Source organism: Leguminivora glycinivorella, chromosome 8 (assembly GCF_023078275.1).
Source record: "Leguminivora glycinivorella isolate SPB_JAAS2020 chromosome 8, LegGlyc_1.1, whole genome shotgun sequence".
NCBI lineage: Eukaryota > Metazoa > Arthropoda > Insecta > Lepidoptera > Tortricidae > Leguminivora > Leguminivora glycinivorella.
In genome coordinates, this window is record NC_062978.1 from 25,009,495 (window position 1) to 25,027,074 (window position 17,580).

The window sequence follows — 17,580 nt, forward strand, 5'->3', positions numbered from 1 at the left end:
TCGTTTTCTCTTCAATCTAAAAAACATGATGAGCATAAATTGACTTTCTTCAGCTAACGATACGCCCTGTGCAAGCATGTAATCTACGAATACATTTAGGACATGCATCGGTAGGAAACTTTTTTTTTACAAAGTGGCGGGAAGAAAACAAAAGTTCTTTACTTACCTCTTTTTCTTTTGACATACCTCACAACTTTTAAGTCAGTTGTGAACTGGAATTTAAGGTAATATTGTTTCACTTTACTGTCGGTCACCATATTTTTAGGGTTCCGTAGTCAACTAGGAACCCTTATAGTTTCGCCATGTCTGTCTGTCCCTCCGTCCGTCCGTCCGTGGACAATCTCAGTAACCGTTAGTACTAGAAAGCTGAAATTTGGTACCAATATGTATATTAATCACGCCAACAAAGTGCAAAAATAAAAAATGGAAAAAAATGTTCTATTAGGGTACCTCCCCTACATGTAAAGTGGGGGCTGATATTTTTTTTCATTCCAACCCCTATGTGTGATATATTGTTGGATAGGTATTTAAAAATAAATAAGGGTTTATTAATATCGACATCATCTCTCTTTTTATCATCTTAAGAAAAATATTTTTAGATAGTAACTAATTCCACACACCTTGCATTTGTTCAGTTTATGCTATCCTGTCCGAAATGGCGTTAATGTTTTTACTGTTAGTTATTAGTTAGCTAGCTATAAATCTGGTGGTGGCAGAATAACAGCGTCCGTTGCTGGCAGTCCTTGTGGCCGCTGCGCCTCGAGGCCCTCTGGCACAGACATTAGCTGAGCCACCTACCTTTTCAATTAGGGTCCCCCCACATCTAGCGTCTCGCGAGCGTCGCGTCGGGCCAACTGTATGCGCAAAGCCTGACGCCGCGTCGACGTCGCGTCGACGCGGCGTCTTTTTCCATACAGTTGGCCCGACGCGACGCTCGCGAGACGCTAGATGTGGGGGGACCCTTAGTTTGTAAGCATGCCTGTGTACTTTTATAATGTACCTGTGTTCAAACTTTTGAATAAACGTCTTTATTATTATTATTATAATATCGTTTTTTAATAATATTAATATTTTCGGAAATAATCGCTCCTAAAGGAAAAAAAGTGCGTCCCCCCGTCTAACTTTTAAACCATATGTTTAAAAAATATGAAAAAAATCAAAAAAGTAGAACTTTATAAAGACTTTCTAGGAAAATTGGTTTGAACTTGATAGGCTCAGTAGTTTTTGAGAAAAAATCGGAAAACTACGGAACCCTACACTGAGCGTGGCCCGACACGCTCTTGGCCGGTTTTTATTATTGACTACACTATAGGACACCTGTTTCATGGAAACTGTACTTTTTATTTATAATATCTAAATATAGACAGTCAAGCAAAACTTGGACAATAAACCTTCGACTTCGTTGAACTTTTTCAATGTGCCGCCTTTTTTTAGTGACAAGATTTGCTTGACCGTCTAGTCTAGCACTTAAAATGTACCTAAGATATACTTTTTCACTACACCAGCTGATAAAGGCTGTCGTGATTCTTCGAAAACGGACGAGAAAGTTGTATTTTATCTACAATACAAGAGTGCGAAGTCATTGCACACAAATTTTAACTTGATGTGTTGACTTACTAAGCTGGCTAGTAGAATTGACGTTTAAATTATGATTTTTAATCAGATATGTTCTTGCATTGAAATCTTCGCAACACCCAAGAATCAAGATTCCACTTTTCGAATTTTTCACTTGCTTGCGATCAATATTATCACGAACCACTTTGCTATCTTTTAAAACAAATGCGCTTCGCTTGGCTCGTCTTGGCGGGGGCACTACCGTGCCCCCAGATAACTAAACCAAAGCACACACATACCTACTATTTCACTTACGCTTATATATCCTACTTCTATGTTAAAGCCTGACCAGAAATACTTATATGTAATATGACTATTGGCAAGAGGGCGCTTTTTGAAAGCTGAATAGGCTAGTTTCCAACTAGTCAAATCAGCTTCTTTTTATGATCTGTCAAAACGATTTGTTAGCATGGAATTACTATGAAATACTGAGGAGTGACGTCACGGTCAATTCATTTACTTTATATCTTTCTCTTTGACTTATTAAATAGAAAGTATGTTTAAAAATAACTACTGTCCATATTTTTCTTCTAATTATGTCGTGCTTTATTTCGTGCACTGCATTAAATATTTTATTTTAAGTATAGGAAACTAGCCTATTAGTTTAGTGGGTGCGTTTCTTATCCATGCATGTTTCATGAAAATCGTTCCACGATGTCGGGGTTTTTTCTCTCCCTATCACTCTTTTTATTGCCGGTCATATAGGGCTTGGGCTTGGTCTGGTAATTAGGGTAGGTAAATAAAAAACTTGAACAATTTGTTTTATAAATATTTTTTTATTTCTTTCTACACAACAACGTTCGCTGACAATATACAAAAGGTATTCAAAACTACCTACTGTCGAATAAAAAAAAAATTAGACCTGGATATTTTGTGACTTCTTTTGTTATTATAATTTATAACATCGGTCAATAATATAGTAAGTATATGTATTTTTTAATGCCTAATGGTAAAAGAACAAAAAAATGTTTATTTTTATAGTTCTATAAAGACTTTCATTTACTATTGCTTTTTTTTTACTAAAGTCAATGGATAACTTGTTTGCTACTTACGTAAAGATATTCTAAACAAATTATACAAAAATAGCATTACCTACATATTAAGGCAGTGAAAAGCTGTACATTATAAACAATTTTATACAAGAACAGTTTAATATAGGTACAATAACTACACAAAAAATTGCGAAACAAGTAGTTTTATCGCATTTTTATTATTCGAAACTGTACTTACATAAAAGAAGTACCTATTAACCGTTTCATTATTTAATTACCTACCTATTAATTATTTATATTTCAATGTATTCTTATGTCGCTTATAAAAACCTAATAAAGTCTAAGTACTTTGAATACCAATCAAATTTATATTACAATCGTATATGTTTAAATATTAATTAAATGGCAATTATCAACACCAATAAATAAAGGCGAAAGAAAGCAAGTAAAAAGCACGTGCGATGGCACATGGTCAAGACTTAATACTAATTTTAACTATTTTTTTATAAAAGAGCGCGATCCTTCTAGTGCTAACACACGACCGCACCGCACCAAAGTCATTCACATACCTACTATCCTGTAAGTGAAAGCGAGAAAGAGTTTTTTTCGCGCTCTCACTTACGTGAAAATTTTCAAGGTCGCGGTGCGCTGCGGTGGCGCTATGGTTAAAAGTAGTAGTTGACAATATACTAGGAGGTACCTAATAAAATATGTGAAACTACAGCCAATGCGAAATATAAGTTCCTATTGTAGTTAAGCTGAAGCTACAATTGAAAACATAGAGTCGGACTAAGCTATCTCTGCGTGCATTTTTAACTTGAACATAGGCAAAATCATGGAAATACATTTTATCAGGCTGCAACGTTACCATAAATGTAGTCTAAAAACTGGGTTTATTTATATCTCAGATACAGAACTGTTAATTTTCGCAAAAAAACGTGCTAAAGTTTAAAAAAAATACCTACTTAACTTGCGTTATTTTATTTACACAACACCTTAATTAAATATTAAAACTAAAATAGCGCTAACATCACATTCAATACTACAGTCTAACAAGATCATATCCAAAACCAAAAATACGAAGAATTAAATATTTCAGTAAGTTTTAGGAACATGCGTAAAGATGAAGCTCAATTTGAATTAGGTAGTTCCCTAAACTATTCTAGGTTTTATTTACATGTTGAGCACTCGACACATTGTGCATACTAGACACTTTCGTAAAAGTTTACAGTCCGAGCCTGTGGGGAATAGCATTTGAAGGGTTAGAAATGTAGAACAGGGATGGACGAAGTACAAATAGGCCAACTCCGTTCAAAGTGGACCTTGTGGAGTATAAATCCATTTTTTCAATATTCATCGCTTTGGAAAATACACGAAATTATTAAAAATCTTGCGTGAATATTATTCACATTTTCCGCAAATACATTTAGGGCTAGTTGCATCAACCATTTTGACGAACACCCCATTTGAGAGATCTATGAAACTTCCCTTAAAATTAAATTTACCGATCGCTAAATCGGTGACAGGCGGTTGGATGAAACAGACTCTTACATATTTGATAAAAAATAGTTCAGTCAGAAGCGGTTCTACGATATGGCCCATTATAAAAGTGTTTGCCTACCCCTGCTTGCCTATTCTAACTCTTCAAAACCCCGTAGTTTCCTACTGCTGCGACCAGGGGCGCATATCCTCGGTCCGACGTTATCCCGACGCTCCTGAGCCGTTGCTGTATACGTCGGTTGCTGCCCGCTGTCCCGCCCGGATCACGCTTTGGACAGTTTGAGCGGCTCCCTGAAAATGTTTTTAGAACATATATATTAGATATTTTCAAAATATATAATGTTTTTTTTTCAGCAAATATTCATAGTTCTGGGGAATCATAATTAGATATCTCTTAAAATACTGGGCCATCCCATACTAGTTGCTTTTCGAGCGCTAATACCGTTCGATTTTAAGGGTCGGTTTGTATTTATTATTTCTTAGAAGTAGAGCATTGGAACGTAATGCAAGGATAAAACATTACAGAAAAATTAACGCATAGGTACTAGGATTTTTTTGAATTTGATAGCAACGAAAAACAAGAAAATACCTGCTTCTAAAATTTTTTTAGTAGTAAGTTAATCTAAAATGATCAGGTTACGAGGTAAGTAATTTCAAAGCGAATGCTGATAATTTCATGTAAATATGAGATGATGGTCTGATATGGTCTGTTATTCAGTTTGTTATCACGAACTTAAAATAGAAGAACTTAACGTTACAACCTGAAACAAAATTCATTAAAATTTTCATAAATCATAATCGAATCGCATACAATCCACCTACCATAAGTTTATGGTACATATCCTCTAGGCATAATAACATTTAATAATAAACCTTGCTGGTTTTCCCTAAACCTGTATTCTCTGTACCTAAGGCCGTTTTCACATTATCCGATCCGATATCGGATGTAGGAAGGATGTAAAATGTAAGATTTATGCGCTTCCAGGTCTTTATTTATGTATTTGATAGATCATTATTACTAAAAAACGATATAAAACGCAAAAATTGCGGATTTAATGCAGATGGCACTTTCCTACAACAGTTTTTGTCCGAGGCACCATCGAACTGCCGATATCGGCAGGACGCTTCCGACATTTTTGGCATGCCGGACCCCCCGCCAGCTGTCGGCCGATAATATTTGTATGTGTGCGTATATAATGTAGGTATACGTTTGTAGTAGTGTGCGTGACAAAAATGGCGTCTATTAAACAGCTGTTAATGATGAATTTTTGTTGAAAAAAAAAGATTGTAATTCATCGGTCCGAATTGCGGATACAAATTTTTTCATGTTTTAGTAGATATAGTTAAATGTAAAATTATTTATTTTACCTGCCCACACTTGAGTATTTTTATGCTCGTTATTTTAATTTTACAATAAAATATTTGAAATATAGTGCTTATAATTTATTAAATATAAAACTTTTTAAAAATATTTTTGATACAAAATCATACTTCATTGATTTGGAACAATGCGTTTTATCGGACCGACATCCGACATTATCGGAAGCGTTTATCGGGTGTAGGATGTCGGTCCGACACCCGATATCGGATCGGATAATGTGAAAACGGCCTAATACGTATTACTTATTTTCTCAAAATCTTATTCGGATATTTCAGATTTTAATTATTTGATCTGGATCCGATCCATCATTCTCAAAAGTAAAATTATTTCAATAATAAACGTCACTTTTGAGTTTTGACTGACAAATCAAATCCATATCTAATCCAAATCGAATAATTACAACTCGAATAGCCGCTCCCGTTGTACTCATCCATTCTACATTTTCAAGTTACCTGAATAGCAGCCCCCAAAAACTGCGAGAAGGCCCTGGTCACATTAATGGCCGCTGACACCAGCTGCCCTCGTCCCGGGGTCTGTTCCGAGGTCACTGCCCTCGGCGGGTCCAGAGGTATCTAGTCGTGAGATGGCAAATGAGTTAGATGCTCATGTACAGTGTACACTAGCTATGTGAGGTGTGATCATTATTTGGAAGCTTAATATTGTGTGAATTTTACAAAAACTACTTTAAAAAAATACTGAATGCCTAATTAAGGGCTGCCCACATCTATCGACGAGGATTCGGCAACAAGCAACCGATAGTGAAGCTTAAAAATCTCTATTGTCTACGTTCGCGTCTGCGGTTTAGCTTTTATTGTGTGGTCATGAAGCTTTTTTATTGGCTTTTGTCAATTCCACGTCTAATAGTCATGAGTAGACCCATAAGTAGGTATTTAAGGTAGAATTACTGGCCATAATTTAGTTTAAGTAGTTTTTGCGAATTTAGTGACATTGTTTTGAGTGAATTTAGAAATTATTTAAAAATAAAAAGTACAATTAGTGCAAGTGCCATATTTTCATGCAATATGAAGAAATATAATGTATAATTTATATACGTAATAGTGATTGGTTAGTCATTTGTAAAATAATATTTTTGGTTAGTTAAGTGGATTATTAGTTACTGTAGGTTTTACAAATGTTAAAAGTATATTTCTTAGTAAGTATAGGTAGTCTATTTTATTTAGTAGGTACTTTATATTTACAAAAGGTAGTAAAATTTCGCACATTTGGGTCGCATACATTTTATAGTTGGTATTCTTAACACAATTTATGTAGAAAAGCATACATTTTTCCGGTCCTTCAGACTTTAACAAGAACAAATACATGTACCTGTACCGGAAATACATGAACCAGAAAATAAAATGTATTTGATCCAATTATGTGAACGTAAAACATATCTATGTACAATAGGAAAATGTAAGTTGGATCCATTTGGTAGGTAATATAATTATGAAATTTTATAGTTAGAAGGGTTTAAGCTTCAGTCAGTAAGTAATTAGTTGATTATAGTTATTAAAGTTCATTAAATAAATTACTCACCGAATTCGGAGTGCCGTCAAATTGACTCTGTACAGTTCAAAAAAGTTTTTTTTCTTTTTTCTCACGGGAAAAGAAGAATGTAAATAATAAAACTTAAAATAAAAACAGCTATATTTAGCAAAAGCTTCGAAACAATCTTTACAGTAAAATTAAAAGAAGATTTAATAATAACGAATAGACGGCACTCCTTTACATACACTTCGCTGACACTGACACTGTTATTCACAATTTAGGGTTTCAAGATTTCTACAGGAATACTAAGGTTATTTACACTAGATAGGAGTACTCCGTATATTACTTGTAAGTAGGTAGGTATGTATAGTTAGATGCTTTCAATCAACGAAAGTTTTGCAATGATATTAAGTACTTAAATACTATAGTTTCTAAGTTCGTTTGTTATTTATTTTACAGAAATAGTATCATTGTAAAAACTTTCATCGATATTCTATTAGACCGTGTTTTTTACACTAAAAGTTACACGTAATGTTCTTGACTTAGATTACTTACCTATAGCTACTCATATATTAGTGTTTATTGCCTATATCCAACAAAAAAGTAAACTCGAGTAACCGAAAACCCTTTAAATTTTGACTAAGTACGAAAAAGAAAAGGAACCGTGGCCAAAAGTTGTCATGAAACTCATGAATAATGTTTGACATTGTATTAACTATTTTTATATCGTGTGAGTTTATAAGAAGGGTTGTTGTGCTAGTTTTCATCCCCGTATCCCCCTTTCAAGCCCATACTTACACTAGACGTAAAAATCTAGAAGAGATTTTTACGTCTCCCATCGTCTAAATATTACTTAAAGGCAGTTTTTTTTTAATTTCGGTAGAGGAGAAATGACGACTGTGTTTACTACAAGGTGTTTGGACTGTTTGGTAGATTCCTCAAGTACCTTCATTTTTATTGGAACCATGTTTTATTGTACCGGTAGTGTTAAAACGTGCAAGGTTAATTTCGTATTTACATATACGAGTATGGGCCGGTATTTTACTCTGTAAGATTTTAATAAAAAACAGAACTTTCTAAATAAAAGTAGGAATGGTACTTTTCTGATGGCTGTACTTTGTCAGATGATTAAGAATTCCTTAGGATTAATTTTTATTGAAGTTTAATAATATTAAAATACCGACCCACTTAAGAATTGTATACAGAAACACAACATGTACCAGTGTACGTACAGAGGTGTATTAAAGTAACACCAATTTTTTTATTTTTTTATTTTAACGCAATCTAAATTTGAAGCCAATTAAGCTATTTAACAAATAAATTAACAGTATTATACACTATACAAATATGTACTGAATCCATGTCTAAGGAAATATTATGTTACACTTGGGAAAGGACAACCTTTACCTTACGAATCAATTTCTTTCTCTATTTACAAAATATCCACGACCTCAGTGCTATTCACAATAATAACAGACTTAGATTAAATAGGAACAAATTATAAAACAATATCTAGCAAATGGCAATTTATAATTAATTGTACCTATTAATTCAATAAGTACATCCACAACCATATGTTGGTCAGACTCGGTCTTAACAATAAAGAAAATGTCTTAAACGTTCACGAAAGTTAAGGATGTCTGTGAATTTTAAGTATTATATTCTACTTACACTTAGCCCAGTTTAAATTTGCTTGATGTATTCTTAACTTTTAAGAATGAAAAACTAAGAACATAATTTCGAGTATGACCAATTTGTTCATTTTAATCTAGTCTGCCTCCCTCACCGCCAATTACCCCAGTTACACAGTTTTAGTAAAAGTGCTGCAAAACCCACTCTGTTGTTCGGCCGATCGTCCGCGTTCCCGACGAAAGGCCCCGAGCCAAACCAGTTGACCCTGTTGCTCGTCGCCTGCGACGCGGACACCGCGGCCGTAGGGGACGGGTCAGGCCTCCTGTTCGGCCTCTTGGCACCCGTCCCGGGCCCGGTCTCTCGCCACTGCTGCCACAGCCACGTCAGCCCGTCCAGGATCGGTCTTCTAGGCGCCGGCGGCGGCGGAGGCGGTGTTGTCGTCCGCCTAGCTTTCGGCGTCACTACCACTTGATTGAGCAATGCCTACGAGGTTATAGTTAGCAAGTTATCCTAAATAGATATAGAACATGCGTATTTGAAAGAGAAAGATTAGAATGTATATTAGAAAGACTATGAAGCCAGAAAAAGAATATGAGATAAACGAGAAGCGTCTGATGAAGGAATTGAAATGAGATAACTAGCTTCTTTGAAAGGGATTTAGATGTCTTTTATCCCTTTGAAAGAAGTAGTCTAGTAGGAAAATAGTGGAAAATTTTGGACTAACGGCGAGACGGAGTTGCTCGTCCAAAGAGCTAGCGGTGGTGGGGCCGAAGCCTTGCTCCTTCAGCAGGGCAGCGAGGAGGGCGTCGTTGCTCTTTCCGTATTCCGTGCTGATCGCGATTGGCATCTTGGTCGCATCTTGCACCATGCCCGGCGACTTTGTTTGCTGGATCAGTTTCTTTAATGCTTCATCTGTTGATTGTCCTGGAATAAAAATATGTTCTGGTTTTTCACTTTCATATATTTGGAAAACGTAAAGTTTGCTCAGAGATTTTTCAAAGATTTAACCTAGTGATATCTTTTATGTTACCTGTAATAGCAATTTTACTCTTTTGCGTCGTGGTTTCTTGCACGCCCTGCAATTTTATTAAAGTTTGTAACAGTTTCCCGTCATCTTGTACATTTTTAACGTCATCTTTTACTGCAATCTTTGCGCCAAAAGGTTTAGGAGTTGTACTGACAGTCGTCTGAATTTGCTCTTTTGGTTTCTGAGTGAGAGAATCGAACGGCTCATTGAGTGGTGAAGGTGAAGCAAGAAGATTTGAGAGAAGATTTAGGTCACTGTGTACTCCTGGTGGTATTTTCGGACTCACTTTAGTGTTAATGTTTGGTATTGTCGGTAGATTAAATTTAGATGAATCTTGTCCAGTTGCCTTGAGCAAAGCCTGCAAGAGTTTAGTATCTTCTTGAAACTGTCTCAAATCATCTTCGATGGATGGTGTACTGGGGGCGGCTGTGGTTGGCTGCGGTGTTGTGGTGGTTGTGGTTGTGGTTGTGGTCGTTGTGGTCGTTGTGGTCGTTGTAGTGGGAGCCGCAGTAGGTACCAGATTCTTTCCCGTACGCTCAGATCCTTGGCCTGATTTGATTTCATTCAAACTTCTATCTACTGCAAGAGCTATGATGCGGTTAGCTAATGCTGCTTCAGGATCCGTACTATCTGTATTTGTGTTAAGAACAGATTTCTGAAAACAAAAAAATACATTTTATTAAAATTAGTATTGCAATTGTCATCCTTATGTTAATTAAAGTTTTATTTAATATAAATCGTACCAGATTGTTTAGGAAAGCTAAATCTTCTTCAACTGAAAATGTAGATGAAGTAGGAATTTCTGTTGTTATCGTGAAACCCGGTATTGGAACTCGCCGAGCGGTCGCCACAGTCGTAGATAAAGTTGCTGCAGTTGGTCTTCTTCTGAATGGCGGAAACGTGGTAGATATCCGAGCGGTTGTAGGGTCGGTTGCACGAGACTGGAATGTAGTAGGTACAGTAACAGTGGTAGGGGGCAACGTCGTCGTTCTCAGTGTTGTGTATATTGGTCTAACGTTTAAAGGAGTGGTGGGATTTGACCCCATCAACGTCATGCGCGGATTAGACGCTATTCTCACATTTGAAGTTATTCCCGTTATAACAGGGATGTTAAAGTTTCCATTATTTTGACCGGTAGCTTGTAGAAGCGCTTGTAAAAGTTTAGCATCTTCTTGGAACCGTGTTATGTCTGCGTCTATTGACGGTGTGGTTGTTTGTAGTCTTGTTGTAGTGGGTTTAGATGTTGTTGTTGTTGTTTCTGTTGTAGGAAGTAATGTTGTAGTTTTAATATCTAAAGTCGGTATTTTAAATTTGGCTGGGTCTTGTCCTGTAGCTGCTAATAGGGCTTTCAACAATTTCGTATCTTCTTCAAATTGTCGTATATCATCTTCTATGGAACGAGCTGTTGTAGTTTGCACACCATTGACATTAATGTTCGTTCCAATATTTGGAATTGCTAGAGAATGCGGGTTTTTGCCAGCGACGGAGAGAAGTTCTTGTAGGAATTTATCATCATCGCTCTGTTTAGTAGTTGATAACAGCTTAGTTTGAGTATTAACTGATGAAGTACCGGTGTTCTGATCTAAATTATTGAAGTTCAGTTTTTTAGGAAGACGTTCAGCACCACTTAGAATAGCCTCTAAAAGGGCTGCATCTTCATTATATCTTGTTGCATCCTCTTTGGTAACTCCTTCTGTTGGTGCAGGGGTAGCTGTTGAAGGAAATATAGTTTCAGCAGCAGTAGTCGGTGCAGCCGTCGTTGGTGCTACAGTAGTTGTTTTTAAAGTAGTTCTAAGTTCGGTCGTCGTTTCTATCAATTTCGCAGTAGTTGTCGTAGTCTCTGAGATCGTTGTCACTGGAGCCATGGTTGTTGTTGTGACTGGTTCAGTGGTTACTAATGGAGTTGTGCTAGCCTCAGTAGTACTTGTCGTTAGCACGCTTTGCACAGTTGTTGATTCAGGGATAGCATCCGAAATAGTTCCTGTAGGTACTTGGACGGTGGTTGTTTGATCATCATTTTGTACTTGTGTCGGAATCTGAGGTGTCTGTGTACTTGACTCGGTAACTGTCTCCGTTTGACTAGTTACAGTGGTAGTGGGTGATTTGCTGGAAGCCAACTTTAAGACATTCGAATTTGGAGATGTAGTAGTGGTCACTTCGTCGATTGATATAAATTTTATTTCACCAGGCTTTTCAGTGCGTATTTGTTTGGTCTGCAATGTTTTAAAATATATTTTAAAATGTGCTGTTAAATTAATGAAATAACTAGTTTTGCATAGCTATCTACTTCTAATCTACTACTAAACCAATCACCAAATTGTACTAAGTATCAAATTTGTTGAATTGTATTCATCCACCAAATTTGATTCATGCATGTAAATTCCCCATAGAGTACCATCGCTATAAATGTGGTACTTAGTGCCAAAAATTATCAATGTTTAAAATTTCTCAAAGTTATTTTTTGTGAACGAGAAGGGTTTTACATTAAAGGTGCTGAAGTCGAGATATACATATATTTATACCTCCGGATCAATATCCAGTGTTAATATTGTAGGCTGACGAGTGGAACTCGTCATTGATGATATAACCATTTCCTCTTTAGCAGCCGAAGATATACTATTAAGCAGAATCTCATCGACAGAGGGTAGCATTGTAGTAGTGCGTAAACTCAAAACATGCGAGGCTGTGCTTTGCTCAGCTGGCTTATTAGCCACAGTAGTTACACCTCTACTGCTATCTTTTAAATTAAGTGCCGATGTCGATATCTGCAATTACGAAACATTATGTTATGATGGGTCTGTTAGAAGCGGTTAGAGTGTGATTGCATGCATAGCTTACTAAGTCCGCAGGCCCCGCATGCGCGGTTTGTCCACTACGCGAAGTGAAAGAAAGCACCAAGCGCTTCAAGCTAAATAACATGAAGTCGATACCATATTTTGAAGGTTATTTACAGTGTCGGTGGTAGTTAAACGATCCGTTCCGTTATTGGAGGTGGATGTCTCTACATTAGTGGATACTCGGATGGGGTTAGACTGTGGTCTGACAATGGCCGGGTTGTTATGGATGGGGCTGTATGGGTTCCTCAAACTCCATGGACTGATTGGTAGTATGTCAATTTTTTGCATAACTCGAGGTACTCTGGTTCCATTCGGGAATTTCCGTATTACTGTGTTATTGGGTAGCAAACCATAAACGATGTAAGGGCTTGCCTCTGTTAATGTTTCCAAAATGTCGTCGTTAGGATTTTTACGAATCACGGTGTTGTTAGGCAGTATTCCGAATATAACATAATCTTTTTTCGGAATAGTCGATTGGTTATTATTATTATTTAGATTAACAAATGTTGAAGCTGAATCTGCCTGTTCGTTAGTATTTGTAGTAGTTTCTATCTCTACCTCGGTAGTTGTTTCGATATCATTTTGAGTCGTAGTTTCTTGATTCACTTGCGTTGTGGTAGCGACGTCTGTAGGCGTGACCGTTTCTATACTTTGCGTGGTTATTTCCTGTATAGTTGTAGCTGTTGTGGACTCATTTAGTGATCTATTCGACAGTTCAACGGTAGCTTCTGTTGTTGACATAGCAGTAGCAGTCTCTGCATTACTCGATGTAGACGATGTACTTGTACTAATGTCATCTAAACGAGCTGATACCGTTGTAAACGATGCATTAGTTTCAGACGCCGCTATAGTCGTAGTCAGGCCAGCTTCGAAAGATTCGTTTGAGGGAAGAGTAGAAAGGATAGAAGGAGGAGGAGTAGTAGAAAGAGAAGAGTCGTCGGAGTTGGTCGATTTTGTCGTTGTATTCATAGTACTCATAATTTCTGTCAGTCGTTCAGATATAGGAGAGCTATCTGATTGTCTAAACATCTCTGTCAGTGAAGTTGCATTTGCCAGTTCGTTATTATGGTCACGTATAAGGTCTTCAATCATTTTCAGTACTCGTGCTTTTTTAGATAATATCCACAGCTGAAGGGGTGTCACGTCATTGATGTCCTGAATGTTAGAATCGTCGTCATTTTGAGATGGTGTTGCAAGTACTGAACTGAAGGGTATAGGTTCACCTTGCAAAACTGATGTGTTGTTAAAATTACCTGAATTCTGTGTAGTAAAATCATCTATTTGGAAGTTTGATAAAAATGGGAAAGGGGCATTCGGATTATTGGGTGCAGCATTGTTAAACCCACTGTCAAAAACAACTCTATTGCTATTATTGGGAACGAATGACGAAGCTAAAATAGCACTGGCAGCATCAGAAGGTGTTACGGTCACAGTAGTTGCGGGAGCCGTGGCTAATTGATTTGTGTTAGCTATCGTCGTTCGTCCGTCATTTGATTCTGGCAAAATACTAGCTAATTGTGAAAAACCTTGGTTATTAACATTCTCATTAAAATCAGTCTGTTCTACACCATTAACTGTATTAGCAACACCATTTGTGATATTTACATTGATACTGGTTCCTGCATTTTGAAGAAGATCAAAGGACGCCGGGTTATCATTTACATTTAAATTTACATCGAAACTTACATTTTCTGTATCTTTGATCTCCTCCAAACTGTAGGGAGTGGTATTTGGGGTAGAGTCTACATTGTCATCTAAACCATCTATAGCCCTGGGGATCAAATTCTTTAATATTTTATTCATGTCGGCTTGCACTCTAGCTTTAGTCCTATCATCCACATTTCGAAGTATATTGTTAATATTACTAGACAACATGCTGGTTAGTTCAGACGATACTACATTGTTATTGGACAACAAAAGATCAGAAACAGTGTTATATACCGTTGACGGGTTGTCAGTCGATGGCTGGTTTGATGTTGGTTCGAGTGCAGTCGTAAGTTTGTCTGTTGGTTCTGAGTATAAGACTTTGAAAGCGAAAGGTTTCCTTGCGGAAACGGGAGTAGTGGGGATGGGTGTGGGTAAAGACTGGGGCGTCGTCGGCACTGATGCTGCGCCAGCCGCAACCGATGGGTTATTCACATTTAGTGTCTTGTCAGTGTTTTGTACATTAGTGTTTACAATAACATTCAACGTGTCTTGGCTTGGCAAAACTCCGCTATTTACATTAATGTTGCTACTCACGACGTCGAGTGATTGTAAAGAATCGGTTTTAATGTTTTGTTTTTGTACTTCTGTTGTTGATGATAGTCGATTTCTGGGTGTGGACGTAAGGATTTCAGCTAAAGCATCGAATATTGATACTGTAACTGACTGAGAGTGTTGTGAAGCTTCGACATTCATGACGTGTGGTTTCACCAAACTTTCTGATAGTTTCAATAGTTCAGCTGGACTTCGTATTTGAGTAAACGTGATAGCATTCATATCTGGCCCTAATTGATATTCTTCTCCCTCTATCTGAAATAAGAAGTGAGCTCACCCACATAAATAAAAAAAATAGCACAGTGTAGAAACTAACTACGAAAGATTAAGTGATAGAAAGGGTTTCCCTTGCAATTGAAACGGTGGATAAAGTTCGTGCAAAGACCAAAGCCTCTTTATTACTTTTGGGCTTAAGATAGATTAAGAAGTTAGAAGACTAGTGAAAATGAACCGAAATGAAACAACTGTTGATTAAAACAAGTTGTATAGTCATTAAATTTTTAATTTATATTTCTACATGTTAGTGATATTATATTATACTAAACTACTAGTATTTAATTAGGTCATTGTGTCATTTAGTTTATAATGTACAAAATAAATAGCGTTGGTTTTATATCAACCGCAAAATAACGCAACAACTTTAATATTCTATTTAACATTAATCGTTTCAAAGAGATGCTTTATATTAATTTTATAACTACTTAAATAATAAAAACAATTGTAAATGCATTGAGTAAACAAGTGCACGACATCTCTTCGAAACTGAAATAAAACACGACAAATGTACAAGTGATGTTCATGATAAGGTTAAGCTTTGTGAATATGTAGTTGTTAATTAAATGAATCCATTAACCAGTTCTATGGATGATTCGAAAGTGATTGGTGGCGTGATGTTCTGTCTGGACACTGGTGTCGTGACGTCATTATAGTCCTCTTCGAACCAATGTGGCTCCTCAACATACTTTGACAATAGCCGATCGGTCACGAAGAACTTCAGCCAGGCCTTTAGCGATGAAACGATTTGGATTACTATGCGTAGAACTGATTATATTGTTAATAGTTTAGTATGATTTATAATGACGAATTTTAAATAAAACTTACAGATATATAAGGCAAGGTGTCTCGAAAAATACAACGAAATTAATATGAACAATATAATCAGTTATACATTGAAAATGTTGTAATGAATGATCCAAAAATGAACGATGACAAAGATTTTTTTAGTAATAATACCAAGATTTGCAATGAAATTTAAAGAGGTGTTCGAGAATATTTACACCAATGATGAAATAAATCAACTAAAATAAATTTTGATGGTGTAGTAATTATAGTCAATTTAGGTTTTGTTATGGCCAGTTTCATAAAGGGGCTTTGAATGAATTATTGTAATAATGTTTATCCATGTATAAAATATGTAGCTATTGTATAGTTTATGTAATTGTACAGTTAGATTTGTTTAAAATTTGTTTGAAATAGAACAATGTAACAATAATGTACTTACAGTTGACGGTGTAACCGTGGGCACAGGTGCTCTATAAATCGGTTTGTCATGCAAAGCTCTATATTTAGAGCTGAATCTATGTCTAGACTTTTCTGGGTCGGGATTTATCTGAGAATACAATACACATTGTTAGGCTAGATTGCGTGGTGGTCAAAAATTGTGGGTATCGATATCGGGATCGATCTGAAAATATCCTAGAAAAGAGACGCTTACAAAATCGGTAATTCCTTATCAAGCACAGACGAGGGAATTAGATTTCATAGTCATAAAGAAAATAAACTTACCCCATTGGTAGAAGCTTCAGTGGTTTTTGGATATGAATCAGTATACTTCCCGGCACCTCTGTCCCTTGTCACTGGTTCTTCTGAGACTCCGTCATTTTGACTTCTTGAGCTAAATCTACCTCGTCCAAATTTCCGAGTCGGAATGTTTCTAATTGGAGGTACAGCACTCAAGACATGTTCTTCTGCTTTAGCTGTGGGTTGAGGAACTGTATACGTCGCATGATATTTTGGAGTCGATGACTCCGCCACAGGCTTCACTTCAGTCTCCTCAACAGTATTAGATGTCATTTCATTTTCTGTGCTAGATTCTGGAGACTCTTTACTTGTTACTGCAATGACAAACATTTTATGGGGTTTTTCACTATTATTTTCATTTTGTGAAATATCGAGACTGTTTTCATTTTGTGATACGTCGGTGGGTTTTAATAATGTATATATCAAAGGCATATCTACATTATCTGTGTTTTTTCTATCAGCATTTTCTATGACACTGCTTGTATCCTTAAAAGGCTCTTCCGTCGACGGGACAGATGAAGTTAAAACTCTATTGCTATTTCTTTGTCGACTGTAATACGACGTTCTCGTCAATGACGCTTTATGTTTTGATATACTTTCTAAAGCACTTCCTATATTAAGGTTTTCTTCATTACTTTTGGCTGTCGTACTGAAATCACTTTTGGTTGCATTTCTTCTTGAATAAAATGTAGGTCTTTGTGATGACTTTTTTAGAAGATTGTTAGTTTCAATGCGTTTAGAGTTAACTTTTACTCCGTTTTGGGGAGCCTCGGTAGTGCTCACTTTGAATTTCCTATTATATTTATAAGTGGGTTTTTCACTGCTTTGTTCTGTGTTTGCGGCGGTTGAGGTTGAAGTAAGGTGACTAAATTTTCTACTTCTTGTGGTCTGTTGAGAACGAAACTTATAACCGGGTTCTTTGGTAGAAAGAGTCTTTGATGCCTCTGTTGTTTCTGTAGGTTTAATGTCATTGTTTAATTCCTTTTCAACAATGGGTTTTGGCCGTGGCTGAAACATGCAATTATGTGTCAGACGTACTATAATAATTAA

The 17,580-nt window shown here is 36.4% G+C and overlaps 1 protein-coding gene across 11 annotated transcripts in view; it reads right to left on the minus strand.

Moving 5' to 3' along the window:
* Positions 1-2,370: 2,370 nt before the first annotated feature.
* Positions 2,371-17,580, minus strand: part of LOC125229246 (mucin-17-like) — a 148,223-nt gene continuing 133,013 nt past the window's right edge. For 3 of the 11 annotated variants that reach the window (XM_048134056.1, XM_048134054.1, XM_048134055.1), the window contains 10 exons: positions 16,516-17,538; positions 16,232-16,339; positions 12,565-14,985; positions 12,157-12,399; positions 10,378-11,847; positions 9,638-10,289; positions 9,332-9,531; positions 8,812-9,090; positions 5,940-6,059; positions 2,371-4,397 (listed from right to left, as the gene is read on the minus strand). In XM_048134056.1, the coding sequence (XP_047990013.1) occupies positions 4,308-4,397; positions 5,940-6,059; positions 8,812-9,090; positions 9,332-9,531; positions 9,638-10,289; positions 10,378-11,847; positions 12,157-12,399; positions 12,565-14,985; positions 16,232-16,339; positions 16,516-17,538 (6,606 nt within the window). In that variant the 3' untranslated portion in view covers positions 2,371-4,307. The remainder of the gene's footprint in view (positions 4,398-5,939; positions 6,060-8,811; positions 9,091-9,331; positions 9,532-9,637; positions 10,290-10,377; positions 11,848-12,156; positions 12,400-12,564; positions 14,986-16,231; positions 16,340-16,515; positions 17,539-17,580) is intronic. The other 8 variants (XM_048134057.1, XM_048134062.1, XM_048134060.1 and 5 more) reach the window with 8 other exon arrangements.